At 44.2% G+C, this 19,860-nt stretch overlaps 1 protein-coding gene across 6 annotated transcripts in view; it reads right to left on the reverse strand.

The window, feature by feature from the left end:
* Positions 1–19,860, reverse strand: part of kat80 (katanin 80) — a 319,028-nt gene that overhangs the window by 139,181 nt on the left and 159,987 nt on the right. The window contains exon 1 of one of the 6 annotated variants that reach the window (XM_053784827.2): positions 7,779–8,658. The exons of the other annotated variants lie outside the window; for them this stretch is intronic. Within the exon in view, the coding sequence (XP_053640802.1) occupies positions 7,779–7,887 (109 nt within the window). The 5' untranslated portion in view covers positions 7,888–8,658. Of the gene's footprint in view, positions 1–7,778; positions 8,659–19,860 lie in introns of those variants that run through there. 6 annotated transcript variants of the gene reach the window in all.

Here is a 19,860-nt window from a genome sequence, read left to right on the forward strand (position 1 = left end):
TCTTGGGTATGTTTATTGAGGAAACGTTTCGCCACACAGTGGCTTCATCAGTCCATACAAAGGAGAATCTTGAAGAACAGGAGGAGAATGAGGTAATCAGTCCCTCAACCTTGAGTCGATGTGGTCAGTCCATCAATCTTGATGGACTGACCACATCGACTCAAGGTTGCACATGTGTCTAATTTATCTACATGTCGGTTTTCTGAACCATTCATCTACAAAAAAATAGTAAACCTATTTATAGTCGTCCTAAATTTAGTATTATTTAACATCATTGAAATAATACTTATTCCATGATGTTCGTGTTGGTTTTTATAATGTTATAGCACAAAAAGACAATGATCGACGTTTTATAAACCAAGTTAATAAGTTCTGGATAAAAAAAAAACACGACATATTCAAAAGTTTTTTCTTCTTCTACACTGAAGGAGAGGTGTTAATGTTGCAGTTTTATAACTGTAGTGTAAGCGCGCCTCTGGCAAGACAGTGATGGAGTGAATGATGGTGAAAGTTTTTCTTTTTCAGGCCACCCTGCCTTGGTGGGAAATGGCTGATGTGTTAATAATAATAATAATAATAATAATAATAATAATAATAATAATAATAATAATAATAATAATAACCAAAAGATTGTGTCAATGAACGACTAAAGATTCACAGCACTGAGAGGATATATTCAATATGTCAGTCCCTCCAGCAGTTCTGTATGATCAAGTTACATTATTTATTTACCCGTAAAGCAATTTCTCCCTAGGATGAGACTTAAAAGTCTACTGATAATCAATACAAATGTGTATTTATAGGTGAGCAGGAACAGCGAAATGTATGGAAACTAGGGTCCATACAACAACCCCCCCCCAGGACAAATCCCCCAAGGACAAAACCCATCCGGACAAAAACAAACAAAAAACAAAAAAGAAAGTGAAAGTAGAACAAAATAAGAAACAGTTTCGTGCAAGTTATGTTTGGTTTAGTTAGGTTAGGTTGCATTACGTTACTCTTACCTGGAGAGAGTTCCGGGGGTCAACGCCCCCGCGGCCCGGTCTGTGACCAGGCCTCCTTAGGTCAGTGTCCCAGGATGCGACCCACACCAGTCGACTAACACCCAGGTACCCATTTTACTGATGGGGAACATAGACAACAGGTGGAAAGAAACACGTCCAATGTTTCTACTCTGGCTGGGAATCGAACCCAGGCCCTCGCCGTGTGAAGCGAGAGCTTTAACCACCAGGCTTTTTCGATTACGCGATATTAACCCTGAAACTGTCCACGCAGATCTACGTTCACATGCGTAGTGCTCCAAAAGTACATCTACATTTCTTTTTTAACATATTTTCAAATATAAAAAAAAAGTTGATCAAAGTTTTTTACACGTTTTCAAATGTAAAAAAAAAAAAAAAGATTACTTTTTTTACATACTTTCAAATGTTGAAAAAAACGTAGATCTACGTTTGGACAGTTTGAGGGTTAAGCCATCTAGGTTTTTGTCCTGTAGGTTTTACCCTAACCTGACCCCTTCATTTTCCAGGCACTGCGAATCTAATCCGGGACCTTTAGCATGTTCACCAAACGTTCTAATCAAGCCAATAACAAAATCCCCCTAACAAACACAGAATACAGCCTCGTTTATATTTGCTCATATACAGGGCCTTAAGCCATCCACCAACAACAAAAAATACCTTTTATCAGTGGACTTCTAGAGTCTAATGCAATGTTTGCAGCCTTCACAGAGACCCACACAAAAGATCACTTTAACAGTGAAATATGGATAAGTGAGTACAACCTTTTAAGATGCGACAGAAAGAACAGGCAACAAGGGGAGGTTGGTTTGTATGTCAGAGTCGATCATCTGCATGGAGTTGCTGAACACCACAAATGATGTAGTTGAAATTCTATCAATAAAGATCGAGAACCAAAACCTAGTCATTGTGGTTGTATATAAGCCACTAGATGCAACCTCCAAACAGTTCAAGGAGCAGCTACTGAAAATTGATTACTGTCTGGAAAGCCTTCCAGCTCCATCCCCAAACATCTTACTGCTTGGTGATTTCAACCTAAGGCATACAAAATGGAAGAACGTAGCGAATAATGTTATAGCAGAAACAATCCATGGAGGTAGCACAGATGAAAGGTCACACACACATGAGCTACTAAGTCTCTGCAATTAACACACCTTAAGCCAGTAGATAGTGGAGCCAACAAGACTAGAAAACACACTTGACCTTATCTTCACAAATAATGAGGACCTGGTAAGAGACATAACAATATCAAAAACAACTAATTCGGATCACAATCTAATCGAAGTCCAGACTTACATGCACAGGGGTCCTGATCAGCAAAATGCATGACTTGAGAAGGTATCTTCACAAAATACAACTTCAACAACAAGAACATCAACTGGGACCAGGTAAACCATGTCTTAAATGAAACATGTTGGGAAGATGTCTTAAATAACATGAATCCAAACCAGTGCCTTGAAAGGATCAACTTCCTGGCAGATGAAGCATGTTCTAGGCATATTCCCCTAAGAAAGAAGAAGAGAAGGAGTAAACTGGAGAAACACGTTTTCTCTACAAAAGACAATGAAGAATCACTAAGCTCCCCAGGAACACTAGAATATCTGATGCACGGAAGGAGGCACTGACCAGGGAAGTGGAAACTATCGAATTTAAGTTAAAGGACTCTTACAGGAACCAGGAGAGACAGGAGGAGCTTAAAACTATTAGTGAAATTGAAAGAAATTCGAAATATTTCGTTTCATATGCCAAAAAAAAAAAGGCAAATACCACATCTAGTACCGGGCCCTTATTCAGACAGGATGGGACTTACACAGATGACAACAAGGAAATGAGTGAAATACTGAAATCCCAGTACGACTGTTTAGTGAGCCACTAATCAGTTTGAGGATCGACGACCCAAATGATTTCTTCATGAATGAGCCTCAAAACTCCTTAAATGTATGCCAGATTTCCGACATCACCCTAACTCCGATAGACTTTGAAAAAGCCATTGACAACGTGCCCATGCACTCAGCCCCAGGCCCAGACTCGTGGAACTCTGTGTTCATTAAGAACTGCAAGAAACCCCTCTCGTGCCGTAAGTACACTATGGAGGAGGAGCTTGGACATGGGTGAAATTCCAGTCACTTAAAACAACGGATATAGCCCCACTCCATAAAGGTGGCAGCAAAGCATTAGCTAAGAACTATAGACCGATAGCTCTAACTTCCCACATCATAAAAATCTTTGAAAGAGTGCTAAGTAGCAGGATTGCAAATCACCTGGATTCCCAAAAACTGCACAATCCAGGGCAACATGGGTTCAGGGCAGGTCGCTCCTGCCTCTCACAACTACTGGATCACTATGATATGGTCTTGGATGCACTGGAAGGAAATCAGAATGCAGATGTAATAAATATACACATGTAATTAATATACACAGACTTTGCAAAAGCGTTTGACAAGTGTAATCATGGCGTAATAGCGCACAAAATACGTGCTACAGGAATAACTGGCAAAGTGGGGAGATGGATATTCAACTTCCTAACCAATCGAACATTAGTAGTGGTCAACAGAGTTAAATCGGAGGCTGTCATAGTGAAGAGCTCTGTTCTACAAGGCACAGTACTCGCCCCCATCCTGTTCCTCATCCTCATATCAGACAGACAGAGATGTAACCCACAGCACCGTATCATCCTTTGCAGACGATACTAGGATCTGCATGAGGCTGTCATCTATTGAGGACATGGTTAACTTCCAAGAAGATATAAACAAAGTTTTCCAGTGGGCAACGGAAAACAATATGATGTTCAATGATGACAAATTCCAACTACTCCGTTATGGAAAACTGGAGGGGATAATAACTAGAACAGAGTATACTACAAACTCTGGCCATACAATAGAGCGGAAAAATAATGTAAGGGACCTGGGAGTGGTAATGTCTGAGGATCTCACTTTCAAGGATTACAACAGTGCTACGATCACAAGTGCAAAGAAAATGATAGGATGGATAATGAGAACGTTCAAATCGAGAGATGCCAAGCCAATGATGATCCTTTTCAAATCACTTCTCTCTAGGCTGGAATACTGCTGTACATTAACATCACCGTTCAAAGCAGGTGAAATTGCAGATCTAGAGAGTGTGCAGAGAACCTTTACTGCACGTATAAGTTCTGTCAAGCACCTTAACTACTGGGAACGCTTGGAAGCACTTGACATACTCGTTGGAACGCAGGAGAGAGATATATATCATAATCTACACTTGGAAAATCCTGGAAGGAATGGTCCCGAATCTGCACACATAAATCACTCCCTACGAAAGTAAGAGACTGGACAGGCGATGCAAAATATCCCCCAATTAAAAGTAGGGGCGCCATTGGTGCACACTAAGAGAAAACACCATAAGTGTCCGGGGCCCAAGACTGTTCAACAGCCTCCAAGCATAAGGGGAATTACTAATAAACCCCTGGCTGCCTTCAAGAGAGAGCTGGACAGATACCTAAAGTCTGTGCCGGATCAGCCGGGCCGTGGTTCGTACGTTGGACTGCGTGTAGCCAGCAGTAACAGCCTAGTTGATCAGGCCCTGATCCACCGGGAGGCCTGGTCGTGGACCGGGCCGCGGGGGCGTTGATCCCCGGAATAACCTCCAGGGAGACAACTGTACCTGTGACATCCCTGTGTGATGACCGAGCTAAGTTACTTGCTCCTCCAGGGCAGGGAGCTACGGGTCATCACCCACTGTACCTACCTGATGAAAGGAGAGGGCACTAGACCAAGAGAGAGGAAAGAGGTTACCCGAAGGTTAACTGAAAGACATAGGTGAAAAATAAGCTTAAGTAAATTATATATATATATATATATATATATATATATATATATATATATATATATATATATATATATAGATGGATAAAAAGGCTTCAAGGAAGAATATTTGGATTTCTTCCTGAAGCCATTTGAATATTCCACTTCCCCTACCACCCCATCTTTTAAACTATTTTTTTTTTACCAATAGGAATATTTTATTACATAATATGGCACAGAAGATTTAAGAGATACATTGTTGATATAAAGGTGGCATATACGGTACATGTTGTTACGTGTGTATCACCGATTATAAGGCGAAAATCTCATATATATATATATATATTTATATATATATATATATATATATATATATATATATATATATATATATATATATATATATATATATATATATATATAATCTTACTGGCCACTCTTGAAGCAGGCTATTATATCTTCAACACCCGCGTCAGCGTTTCCTCAACAGTTTAATACCAGTGTGACAGAGAATCAATAAAACATCTAGATTACTACTGCACTCTGCAGGAGGGTAAAGAAATTGCAGTTGGGGGGGAGGGTGACATCTGAATTATGGCAATATAGCTATTGAATGAATGATGTTAAATGCGCTTCCTTGTAGTCACCCTACCTCGGGGGGAGACGAAATGGGTATAAAAATCTACCGGGAACACCTGAAAACGTGTGTAATGTAATCCTTAGAACTGAGAAGAAATAAATATCTGATAATAATGCACATAGTCTGTACACTAAAATATGAGATACAAGAGCGTAAGAATGGAGGAACATTGCAGCAGGACTAGTGGTCCATACTCATCAGCTCCTTCTCATAGGCGAAGAATAATGCCAATTAAAATTATGGGTGCCACAGGAACAATTAAGGCACTGGCAACCACCGAGGTCCGCCACACTTTAACCTTCATCTACAGTAGTTACAAACAATGTCTGGCAAAGGATACTCAGTGAGTGCCTACATGATGTGTTGGATAGTCCAGGTGTGTGGGCTCCGTAGGGCTGCGCCTCGCTGATAACAGATAATTGGGCGATCAACAGGGATTCAGGCCTGGAGTCTAGAATCCGGTTATATGGATGGTACCTCAGCAAGAGGGAAGGATAGTACATCAGCCAGGAGGAGGGACGGGTACTATCAGCAAGAGAAGGGAACATCACACCAGAGTGAGTGAAGGAGGGAGGAAAGGAGGGACACCACACCAACATGAGGGAAGGAGAGCTACTAATGCAGTAGGTAGGAGAGGGATACCACACCAGAATGAGGGAAGGTGGACTACTAATGCAGCAAGAGGGAGGAAAGGAGGGACACCACACCAGCAGGAGGGAGAAGACAACACAAGTAGGTCAAGGTATGAGGGAGGTTCGTCCTGGACTCTGTTGGGACCCAGGGAATCGATGACCTCAAATGTCTGCTGCATCAGAGGTCCCTCGTGACTGACCCTAAGTAACCTACCCTCTCCTCCTCCTTGCCCTGTCACGTGATCTCATTGTCACAGATGCTTCCCTCTACGTGGTTACCCTGGTACATCTCCCTCTTCCTTCAAGTGTATATAGGAGTGTTTGGGAAAAAACAAAGCTGAAAATCCTACGGTCCATTTCGAGTTTATCTGCTATGGACTAACTACATTCTGATTCTCTTTTTGTCCCAACAATTGAAATAGTGATAATATAGCAGAAGTCTCTCCCCATCCTTTAACCACACTGCCTGTTAGAAAAAATGGAGTAAGGGATCTCTAAGATATAGAGATACGCGTGTCTGGAAATTTAAAACGGTGAAAATAGAAATTTTACAACTACTATAACTACTGATACCACCACTAATACAATTAGACCAATCGGTACACAACATGGGATTTTAGAAGTGCAATAGCAATATGGGAATTACCGACTCGAAATTTACTTTGAGAATTCTACAGGGGGAAAGTTTCTATAATTATCGACTTCAGGCTAGTCAAGGCTATAAGTATTTTTGTCAGTATAACTGCATAGCGACATCAAGAATTTGAAAAGAACGAGAAATGTATGGAGAAAGATAGCCTTAAATACCAGAACACTATTTTAAGTGTATCCAAAAAATTATACCATTAGAGATATACGTAAACAAAACCTACTGGGAATTTTAAACCTCTTCCTTGTTAATTATATCTATAATCCTGGGTTAAATTAATCTTTAGCATTAAGAAGCTTAACCATGAAATTCTTGCAATATGTAAAGATATAACTACTCAATAGGGGCTGACACACACACACACACACACACACACACACACACACACACACACACACACACACACATTATGACCCTCGTAATACATTCTGCACTAGCGCTCACGCAAGAGCTGTGGATGCACAACAAACTAGCTGCACACACGGCGATACTTAGACGTGTTTCAGTAAGTAGGAAATACTTAGTCACCATCAATACAATGTCTGGACCGGTGTGGAAACAATACCTCTACACACTTGGAATAGAACACAGCATTTATGGACAAACGAAGCAATTTATAATAAAGATTCGTAGCACTGTACAGAAACATGGTCAGGACTCTGTGAAATTGTATAATAATTTCTGAAGATATCAACAGCTACTTGAATACTGCAACATTTGTTTTCGTGGCGTTTATTATTATTACTCCTGTAACAACTATTACTACTAATACTGAGCAATGAGCATAATAGTACTAAAATAGTAATGAAAGACATGCCAAAGCAGACAACAGCAAAAGCAAGTGCATAAACAAGATAGCGGAAAGAATAATCAAAGGAGAAACACGAATAAAAATTAGCAGATATAAAAAAAACATAAAAAAAATATAAGCAGAAAGAAAACAGGAGGAAACAAGTGCAGGAAGCAGTCAAAAGAAAAAATTAGGGTACGAAGCAGATAAGCGTGAAGACAATTACAGGAAGGAAGCAAGGAGCAAGTAAGCAAGAGGTTAGTTACCTATCCTGTCGAACTGTGAGTGTAGAAGCCTCCATGCTCTGGGTCTTGCTGGCAGAAGCTTGTGTTTACAACACGACCTCACCCTGCGCGCCTCCCCCACCACCACCATGTCCTCCGTGCTCCGGTGGTTACATTTTTGCTTCGCCCACGGGCGGCGTGTGGGCGTCAGGGGCGGCACGCGGTGTGGTGGGCGTGGTCTTGAGATGATGGCGGCGGCGGCGGAGGAAGGACAGGAGGAGAAGATGGAAGGAGCAGCCACAAGACACCACCACTGGACAGCATCACACGGTGGCCCCGCCGCCGCCCATACGCCCCCCTCAATCACACCCACGGCTAACCCAACCCATAGTCACCCATCACGGTACCTTCCGAAAGACTGGTCCAAACCACACACTATTTCCAGGGTCCTCACACGTTCAGCTGGGGTAGAACTGCTGCCACTTGAGTCTCACCCTTACTCTTAGGCAGCTGGCACTCCTCTAGAGGCTGGCACCCCTCACTCTGCTACCAGAGCAGCGTGGACCAGTGGGTACCTTACATGGTCACATTCTCAGGCAGACCCAGGCAATTAACGCTACTGCCTGCACGGCACCTTCGTCACAAGCAGCTTTACCAGTGACTGCTTCCATTCACTAAGGTGGCACTGACCTCATACACAAACTTTCAACTACGATACAAAACTAAACTTGCACTCTCCTCAATCCTCCTCTAATATTTTCTTTAACTCGGCTTTACATTCCACTGTGAAATAATTACAAATTATTATAAGCAAGAGGTAACGTCTATTAGTTGTTGGTTGTGTCACCACTGGAAGGGATTACTAGTTGCCGTGCAGGTTTGTGTCAATGTGGCACTGCTGGCTCGCTCGCTGCCTGGATGGCTCTCGTTACACGACAGGCGCACACTGGCGGCGCTCTAGTCTAATCTCACCCCCGTTTTCCTTTTCCCTATCCCTTCTCGCTACACACACACACACACACACACACACACACACACACACACACACACACACACACAAAACTGGCAAGTACACCCCGAACAAATTATGGGAGGCATACAACAATGGTCAGGAGCTGAGAATCTATAGAGCCCCGCAACCACAATTTAGTACACAAAAAATACACGAAGCTATGAGGCCTGACTGCATATCTGCACGAGTACTGAGATGTGCCAAAAAAAAAATTACAACAAATAAGAAAACCAAAGCAAAATTCGAAAACAATACCAGCAGGAATAAAACCCATCATACAAATAAATACTATCACACCAAATTAAAACAGCCACCAGCAGTTAAAAATGTCATGAAACTTTTAATACCTAAAAATGTTCTATGTTCAGAAATCCCTACAAGACTCCCCCTCACTAGGTCAAGACATTGGCTTAAGCCGGTGGGAGAATTGGACCTGCCTCGCATAGGCCAGTAGGCCTGTTGCAGTGTTCCTTCTTTATGTTCTTATGTTCCAGTAATTATAAAATCCACGACGAAAGCGGGAAGGCCTAAGCCTAGTTCCACGGTCAGCTGCACGCCAGCTACACACTGCGACAATCACTGGAAATTTAAAAAGAAATATGAGGAACAAATTACTGAAGACGGGAGATCACAAGCATAGCTACAAACAGGTAATTATAATAGACAAGTGCACCTGCACATACGTCTCGCCCATAGTAAGTGACTATGAGCAAGACGTATGTGCCTACATTCTCTATAGGCAGTCATCGTAAGTGATGACTATTGAAGGAGAGGGCCAAACACCCACTTCCTGCCGAACACAGTATATAACTCGGTACGCGGCCCGTAAGGAGCCAAATTGTTATAGCTTGCTCTATGGACACCAATATGGCTCTGATACCTTACGTTGCTCGTGAAGACAGGCTAACCACTCCTGGATCTTTGGGGTCACAGGGTGACAAGAATACTGGGCCAGAGCAAACTCGGGACAGAGAATCTGAGTAGATAAGTCAGTTGAGGTCCAATAAGTTAGCTACCAGGACGAGCTTGGAGCTCAGCAGTGAACACAGGGGACTACTTCGTTAACCGTGCGTCATATAAATCCTCGCCAGCGATCATTGCAAAGCCAACACTGCCACCGCTCTGACTCGTCATTAAAGTTTTTATTCTTGAAGTATGTACAAAATCTTGCTCCAAAAAATTAGCCACGGTCACCACATCGGGGCTCGGTACCCAGGGGTCTCCGTTCACTGCCTACAAAGGCGTGCCTCAGGAACTGTCAAAGAAGTGACCAACCTCTCTGACTGCAGATACATTCAGGCCACAATCCAGGAGAGCAGTCAGGGATAGTGATCTGGGAGTAAACATTAAAACGAATATAGAATCAGGTTCACACCAAATGAAAACTTTGGCTGCATAAGCGTGAGACTTTATTAATAAAGAATGTTTCATGATTCTCATACAAGAGGAATATCATATCCTATCCTTTTAAGAGTACGCATCACCAGCATGGAGTCCACACCTTATCAAACAAGCTCAAAATCGCGAGAAGGTCCAGCAGTTTATAACTAGAGTAGTCTCAGGACTGAGACTATGATATGAGCAGACTAAGATAAACTAAACCCAATAACCATAAGAGGACAGAGGTACCAGAAAAACAAGATTACAATGTACAAGATACTCTGATGAATTGATGCGGTGGATGGTAACATGAACAAGGGAACACTGAGGTAAGTCAAGAAGTCACAGGGGTGTCAGGATGTACTTCAATGGAATGAACTATGACAAGACAGGGAAAACTCCATTCACGATTTCGAGAGTAAGTACGATTGCACAAGTGGCTAAGAATCATTACAGACGTTCGTTAGTAGCGGAGACTCGACCGTAGCAAACACAAAGCAGGAGTACACAGAGACGCACCCGCAAACACAGGACAATACAAAAAGTGGGTCATGGCAAATTCACGTTGTTCGTCACCTTGTTGACGCTATGGTACAGTCTCTCCCCCCAACTCACGCGTGATCACCTCAAGGGAGAAACCTCCCCTCACCCTCACTGCGATCCCCCACGCTTTGTGGTATTACCGAGGAGCACTACCCAAGGAGACCACGTGTATGGCACTACAAAGGAAAGAAGCAGCGTGCTACCCACGGGTGAGACCACGTGTGTGGCATCACCAAGGAAAGCAGCAGCTTGCCACCCATGGGTGAGACCAAGTGTGTGGCACCACTAGGGAAAGAGGCCGTATGGCATCAACAATATATAGGATCTAGAACAACACATTATTATATAGCAGCAAGCCAGCAGGGGTGAGAGTGAACACTAGACACGTGTTTAGGTGCCAGGTGCTAACGTCAATGACCTGTTAATGGTAGAGAGACTGCCAGAAAGTCTTCCCCCTCCAATTTCACCCATTAACCTACCACTAAACCCCCTCCCATCCCACTCATTAACCCTCCACTAAATCCCCTCCCATCCCATCCATTAACCCTCCACTAAAAGCCCTCCTATCCCACCCATTAATCCTCCACTAAACTTCCTCCTATCCCATCCATTAACCCTCCACTAAACCTTCTATCCCACCCATTAATCCCCCACTAAACCTCTTCCCATCCCACTCATTAACCCACCACTAAACCAACTCCCTCCCACCCCAATACGCTCAACCTTCGCTATATAACCCACCGCTACACTCGTTCATACACATCCCACTACCCTTACAACTTTCCCTACTCCACAAGCCTCCCCTACAACCATCACTGTTGAGGCAACAAAGTAACGCCATAAATATACTGCGTCTCCCTGAGGGGAACGCTGCTACTCAAGTTGCTACTAATATTATTTTAGTACGCCAAGTGCGTAGCAAGTTCCCCCCCTCCTCTCCCCCTAATATGACCCAGTTACCCCTTACTTCCACTTCCTCATACCCCCTGACCATACCTCCCCATGCTTCCCCCTCGTCCATTTCCACTCTCCCCTCACCCCACTCCTATCCTCCCCTCAACCAGCGGAAGCGTGGGGTGCGTATCGACCTATGGCGTGTCTGGCCGAACAGTACTCGCTTATTACGCCAACTCACATCACCCTTCTTCAACCTACACAATATAACAATATAAGCCCACACACCCTCAACCTACGCCCCCACACACCCTCAACCTACGCACCCACACACCTTCAACCTACGCCCCCACACCCTCAACCTACGCACTCACCCTCAACCTACGCCCCCACACACCCTTAACCTACGCACTCACCCTCAACCTACGCTCCCACACCCACCACCAGATACGCGTTATCGCACTCACTAAACCATTCAATAAATAAACTCGCACAACAAAACCTAGATGATTGTCCATCTTCCCCTGGGTCAAGATGGCTGCGTTCACCGTCTTACTCAAGATGGTAGCGTTCATCGTCGTAAGATGGCAGCGTTCACTGTCTTCACTGGTCAAGATGGCAGCATTCACTGTCTTCATTGGTCAAGATGGCAGCGTTCACTGTCTTCATTGGTCAAGATGGCAGTGTTCACTGTCTTCATTGGTCAAGATGGCAGCGTTCACTGTCTTCATTGGTCAAGATGGCAGCGTTCACTGTCTTCAATGGTCAAGATGGCAGCGTTCACTGTTTTATTCAAGACAGAACCTATAAATCCTACTATCAGTTCAACAATCCGTGCCCAGACTTGTCGATCATATCAACAATCCGTGCCCAGACTTATAGATCCTATAAACAATCCTTGCCCAGACTTATAGATCCTATAAACAATCCGTGCCCAGACTTATAGATCCTATAAACAATCTGTGCCCAGACTTATAGATCCTATAAACAATCCGTGCCCAGACTTATAGATCCTATAAATAATCCGTGCCCAGACTTATAGATCCTATAAATAATCCGTGCCCAGAATTATAGATCCTATAAACAATCCGTGCCCAGACTTATAGATCCTATAAATAATCCATGCCCAGACTTATAGATCCTATAAACAATCCTTTTCCAGACTTATAGATCCTATAAACAATCCATGCCCAGACTTATGGATCCTATAAATAATCCGTGCCCAAACTTATAGATCCTATAACAATCCGTGCCCAGACTTATAGATCCTATAAACAATCCGTGCCCAGACTTATGGATCCTATCAACAATTCGTGCCCAGACCTATGAATCCTCAGCAGTCTTTTCACACCCTATTTAAAAACATTTTATGTATCACCTTAACTTTCGCTAACTCAACTGCTCGCGCCTCACTTTCACTCTTGACCCCCAGGACGCACTTCACCTCTTCCCACTTGAGTTTCTGCATGCACATTTTTTTTTCAAGGCAAGAGTTCCCAGCTTACACGTATTCAATTCCGGACACCTCATCGTCCTCATACATCGGTCTCACCTACCCGAAGTTGATTTCTAGAGTTTAACTTACCCGCGGCATGATCCCAAAACCCAGGTCTCCTACCTAAACTTATTTGAAGTTCTCGCTGAAGCAGTACCTTTGCGGAGTGGGATATCTCATAGGACGCGAGCAACGATAGATAACACCCAGCTGTCCATTTACTGCTAGATTAATAAGGATATCATCTTGCCCTGTTCGGGAAACGAACCAACAACCTTCCGGTTGGTCACCTGCACGACACTTTACACAACACTGCCATCTTGACCAGGGGAAAACAGTGAACACTTCCATCTTGACTTTACTATACAATGTCATATGTGTTCCACAGGGGTCAATGTTGGGCCCCCTGCTGTTCACAATCTACATAAACGACATAGATGAGGGCATAAAGAGCGACATCAGCAAGTTTGCCGATGACACCAAAATAGGCCGTCGAATTCATTCTGACGAGGACATTAGAGCACTCCAGGAAGATTTGAATAGACTGATGCAGTGGTCGGAGAAGTGGCAGATGCAGTTTAATATAGACAAATGCAAAGTTCTAAATGTTGGACAGGACAATAACCATGCCACATATAAACTAAATAATGTAGATCTTAATATTACGGATTGCGAAAAAGATTTAGGAGTTCTGGTTAGCAGTAATCTGAAACCAAGACAACAGTGCATAAGTGTTCGCAATAAAGCTAATAGAATCCTTGGTTTCATATCAAGAAGCATAAATAATAAGAGTCCTCAGGTTGTTCTTCAACTCTATACATCCTTGGTTAGGCCTCATTTAGATTATGCTGCACAGTTTTGGTCACCGTATTACAGAATGGATATAAATGCTCTGGAAAATGTACAAAGGAGGATGACAAAGTTGATCCCATGTATCAGAAACCTTGGTATAAACCTTGGTAATAAATACCGACAAGTTGGTTTAGAAAGACACGTAAGCAAACACTATAACATATTTATTAGAAAACGTTTCGGTCCTGGGACCTTGATCACTTCTAACATACAGAGGTAGAAAGACATTATATATATAGGCGGAGAGTGAGATGTGACGCACGTGACCTGAGGAATGTCATAAGAACATAAGAATGGAGGAAGGCCGGTGGGCCTTCTGCAGTGTTCCTCCATTCTTATGCTCTTATGACATTCCTCAGGTCACGTGCGTCACATCTCACCTCTGTATGTTAGAAGTGATCAAGGTCCCAGGACCGAAACGTTTTCTAATAAATATGTTATAGTGTTTGCTTACGTGTCTTTCTAAACCATCAGAAACCTTCCCTATGAGGATAGACTAAGGGCCTTGAATCTTCACTCTCTAGAAAGACGTAGAATTAGGGGGGATATGATTGAGGTGTATAAATGGAAGACAGGAATAAATAAAGGGGATGTAAATAGTGTGCTGAAAATATCTAGCCTAGACAGGACTCGCAGTAATGGTTTTAAGTTGGAAAAATTCAGATTCAGGAAGGATATAGGAAAGTACTGGTTTGGTAATAGAGTTGTGGATGAGTGGAACAAACTCCCAAGTACAGTTATAGAGGCCAGAACGTTGTGTAGCTTTAAAAATAGGTTGGATAAATACATGAGTGGATGTGGGTGGGCGTGAGTTGGACCTGATAGCTTGTGCTACCAGGTCGGTTGCCGTGTTCCTCCCTTAAGTCAATGTGACCTGACCTGACTAGGTTGGGTGCATTGGCTTAAGCCGGTAGGAGACTTGGACCTGCCTCGCATGGGCCAGTAGGCCTGCTGCAGTGTTCCTTCGTTCTTATGTTCTTATATTCTGTGTAACTAAATTCACAAGATATTTCCTCACAATAAGCTTTATTAGCTACCGTCTCACTCCTTTCACTCGCTCGCTATCACTTTACCTAATTTACCTGATCCCTCTCACTCCCGTCAAGCATCCTGCTTTACCCACATTCACCCCACACAGCATCCCTCCTACTTATCACCTACATTCATCCCACTCACCTGTCACCCATATTAACCCCCCATCTCACCTTCACAACGTGGCCACACGTGACTGAAGCAACTTTGACCTTTACACTCACATTCTTATTGCATATGTAAGTGGCCTTGTGTAATGTCTGTCTTTTGTTTGTTGAAAGTTATTTTAGTAATGGAGAGAGAGAGAGAGAGAGAGAGAGAGAGAGAGAGAGAGAGAGAGAGAGAGAGAGAGAGAGAGAGAGAGAGAGAGAGAGATAGAGGGAGGAATCAATAATATTAACAATAACTACACTACAAATACGGCTACAAAACATCCATCGTAATTAGGCAACAGCTTACTACCAACCATACACTCGTCAACTACAACCGTCCACTCATACAACCACTGTGGCGAAGATGACCAAGAGGAACCGACTGAACAGAGAAACGCTGTCTGAATTAAGAGGAAGAGAGAAAGTGACACAGGAAGCTGAAGCCACAGATGTTAGGAAGTGCTCTTTTAGTACCAAGGTGGTAGAAAAGTGAAGAGTTGGACGACGCAACCTTTATTTATACCTTTGATATACCTTTCATGAGTTCCGAGAGTCTTTCTACTCCCGGAGCCCGGCCATGGGCCAGGCTCGTCTGGTGCTTGCTTGGTCAACTAGGCTGTTGCTGTTGGTGGCTCGCTGACCTGCATATCCATCACAGCGTATTTTAAGGTCTAAAAGGCCAGAAACCAATCACGCGAGTCAAAACAGTTTACGAGGCAGGTGAGGAGCAGTAAACACAGCAGTAGAACCCATTTATCAAGTTGTGTGTGTGTGTGTGTGTGTGTGTGTGTGTGTGTGTGTGTGTGTGTGTGTGTGTGTGTGTGTGTGTGACGCGCGCGCGCGCGTGTGTGTGTACACTCACCTAGTTGAGGTTGCGGGGGTCGAGTCCGAGCTCCTGGCCCCGCCTCTTCACTGATCGCTACTAGGTCACTCTCCCTGAACCGTGAGCTTTATCATACCTCTGCTTAAAGCTATGTATGGATCCTGCCTCCACTACATCGCTTCTCAAACTATTCCACTTACTGACTACTCTGTGGCTGAAGAAATACTTCCTAACATCCCTGTGATTCATCTGTGTCTTCAACTTCCAACTGTGTCCCCTTGTTACTGTGTCCAATCTCTGGAACATCCTGTCTTTGTCCACCTTGTCAATTCCTCTCAGTATTTTGTATGTCGTTATCATGTCCCCCCTATATCTCCTGTCCTCCAGTGTCGTCAGGTTGATTTCCCTTAACCTCTCCTCGTAGGACATACCTCTTAGCTCTGGGACTAGTCTTGTTGCAAACCTTTGCACTTTCTCTAGTTTCTTTATGTGCTTGGCTAGGTGTGGGTTCCAAACTGGTGCCGCATACTCCAATATGGGCCTAACGTACACGGTGTGCAGGGTCCTGAACGATTCCCTATTAAGATGTCGGAATGCTGTTTGAGGTTTGCTAGGCACCCATATGCTGCAGCAGTTATTTGGTTGATGTGCGCTTCAGGAGATGTGCCTGGTGTTATACTCACCCCAAGATCTTTTTCCTTGAGTGAGGTTTGTAGTCTCTGGCCCCCTAGACTGTACTCCGTCTGCGGTCTTCTTTGCCCTTCCCCAATCTTCATGACTTTGCACTTGGTGGGATTGAACTCCAGGAGCCAATTGCTGGACCAGGTCTGCAGCCTGTCCAGATCCCTTTGTAGTTCTGCCTGGTCTTCGATCGAGTGAATTCTTCTCATCAACTTCACGTCATCTGCAAACAGGGACACCTCAGAGTCTATTCCTTCCGCCATGTCGTTCACAAATACCAGAAACAGCACTGGTCCTAGGACTGACCCCTGTGGGACCCCGCTGGTCACAGGTGCCCACTCTGACACCGCCACGTACCATGACTCGCTGCTGTCTTCCTGACAAGTATTCCCTGATCCATTGTAGTGCCTTCCCTGTTATCCCTGCTTGGTCCTCCAGTTTTTGCACCAATCTCTTGTGTGGAACTGTGTCAAACGCCTTCTTGCAGTCCAAGAATATGCAATCCACCCACCTCTCTCTCTCTTGTCTTACTGCTGTCACCATGTCATAGAACTCCAGTAGGTTTGTGACACAGGATTTCCCATCCCTGAAACCATGTTGGCTGCTGTTGATGAGATAATTCCTTTCTAGGTGTTCCACCACTCTTCTCCTGATAATCTTCTCCATGATTTTGCATACTATACATGTCAGTGACACTGGTCTGTAGTTTAATGCTTCATGTCTGTTTCCTTTTTTAAAGATTGGGACTACATTTGCTGTCTTCCATGCCTCAGGCAATCTCCCTGTTTTGATAGATGTATTGAATATTGTTGTTAGGGGTACACATAGCACCTCTGCTCCCTCTCTCAATACCCATGGGGAGATGTTATCTGGCCCCATTGCCTTTGAGGTATCTAGCTCACTCAGAAGCCTCTTCACTTCTTCCTCGGTTGTGTGCACTGTGTCCAGCACATGGTGGTGGGCCCCACCTCTCCGTCTTTCTGGAGCCCCTTCTGTCTCCTCTGTGAATACTTCTTTGAATCTCTTGTTGAGTTCCTCACATATTTCACGGTCATTTCTTGGTGTCTCTCCTCCTTCCTTCCTTAGCCTGATTACCTGGTCCTTGACTGTTGTTTTCCTCCTGATGTGGCTGTGCAACAGTTTCGGGTCAGATTTGTGTGTGTGTGTGTGTGTGTGTGTGTGTGTGTGTGTGTGTGTGTGTGTGTGTGTGTGTGTGTGTGTGTGTGTGTGTGTGTGTGTGTGTATACGTACTCACCTAATTGTGGTCGCAGGGGTCGAGACTCAGCTCCTGGCCCCGCCTCTTCACTGATCATGTGTGTGGCGGGGGGGGGGGAGAATACCTGCTCTCTTAGTGGACGGTGAGGCCAGAGTGGCCCTGTCATGCTATAAATGGTGACATGGTGGTCACGAGGGCTGGTAGTGACTGGTGATGCCATGGTAGTGCAGGTGGCAATGTCACGCTGCAAAAGGAGATGTCATGTGAGTTAGTGGTGACTGTTAATGCCAGGTAGTGGACGGTAACCTTTCGGTGACGTTATGGTTAGTTACATGCTGAGTAGTTTGCAGGGGTCGAGAATTATCTTGCAACTGTATAAAGTGTTTGCCACTCTAGGTTGCACTGAGACTGAAAAAATTACTTCCTAGCATTCCTGTAGCCCATCTGCGTCTTCAGCTGCTATCTGTGTCCACTGGCTCGCTTACCTCTCCTTATAAACATTCCCCTATCACGAGCTTTTACCATCCTATGGAGAGGGAGCATGAACACGGGGGTCGTCCCACAGTTACTAAAAACAACAGACATAGCCCCACTCCACAAATGGGGCAGCAAAGCAATAGCGAAGAACTACAGACCGATAGCACTAACACCCCATATCATAAAAATCTTTGAAAGGGTCCTAAGAAGCAAGATCGCCACCCATCTAGATACCCATCAATTACACAACCCAGGGCAACATGGGTTTAGAGCAGGTCGCTCCTGTCTGTCTCAGCTACTGGATCACTACGACAAGGTCCTAGATGCACTAGAAGACAAAAAGAATGCAGATGTAATATATACAGACTTTACAAAAACCTTCGACAAGTGTGACCATGGCGTAATAGCGCACAAAATGCGTGCTAAAGGAATAACAGGAAAAGTTGGTAGATGGATCTATAATTTCCTTCACAGAGTAAAGTCTGAGGCGGCTACGGTGAAAAGCTCTGTTCCATAAGGCACAGTACTCGCTCCCATTTTGTCATCCTCATATCTGACAGACAAGGATGTCAGCCACAGCACCGTGTCTTCCTTTGCAGATGACACCCGAATCTGCATGACAGTGTCTTCCATCGCAGACACTGCAAGGCTCCAGGCGGACATCAACCAAATCTTTCAGTGGGCTGCAGAAAACAATATGAAGTTCAACGATGAGAAATTTAAATTATTCCGATATGGTAAACATGAAATTAAAACTTCATCAAAGTACAAAACAAATTCCTTCCACAAAATAGAGCGAAAAACCAACGTCAAAGACTTGGGAGTGTTCATGTTGGAGGATCTCACCTTCAGGGACCATAACATTGTATCAATCGCATCTGCTAGAAAAATAACAGGATGGATAATGAGAACCTTCAAAACATTGGGAATGCCAAGCCCATGATGACACTCTTCAGGTCGCTTTTTCTATCTAGGCCGGAATATTGCTGCACACTAACAGCACCTTTCAAGGCAGGTGAAATTGCTGACCTAGAAAATGTACAGAGAACCTTCACGGCACGCATAACGGAGATAAAACACCTCAATTACTGGGAGCGCTTAAAGTTCCTGAACCTGTACTCCCTGGAACGCAGGCGGAAGAGATACATGATTATATACACCTGGAAAATCCTAGAGGGACTAGTACCGAACTTGCACACGAAAATCACTCACAACGAAAGCAAAAGACTCGGCAGACGATGCAACATCCCCCCAATGAAAAGCAGGGGTGTCACTAGCACGTTAAGATACAATACAATAAGTGTCAGGGGCCCGAGACTGTTCAACTGCCTCCCAGAATACATAAGGGGGATTACCAATAGACCCCTGGCTGTCTTCAAGCAGGCACTGGACAAGCACCTAAAGTCGGTACCTCACCAGCCGGGTTGTGGCTCGTACGTTGGATTGCGTGCAACCAGCAATAACAGCCTGGTTGATTAGGCTCTGATCCACCAGGAGGCCTGGTCACAGACCGGGCCGCGTTGACCCCCGGAACTCTCTCCAGGTAAACTTGTGTGTGACGATCATC

The sequence above is a fragment of the Cherax quadricarinatus genome, chromosome 51 (assembly GCF_038502225.1).
Source record: "Cherax quadricarinatus isolate ZL_2023a chromosome 51, ASM3850222v1, whole genome shotgun sequence".
NCBI classification, from domain to species: Eukaryota; Metazoa; Arthropoda; class Malacostraca; order Decapoda; family Parastacidae; genus Cherax; species Cherax quadricarinatus.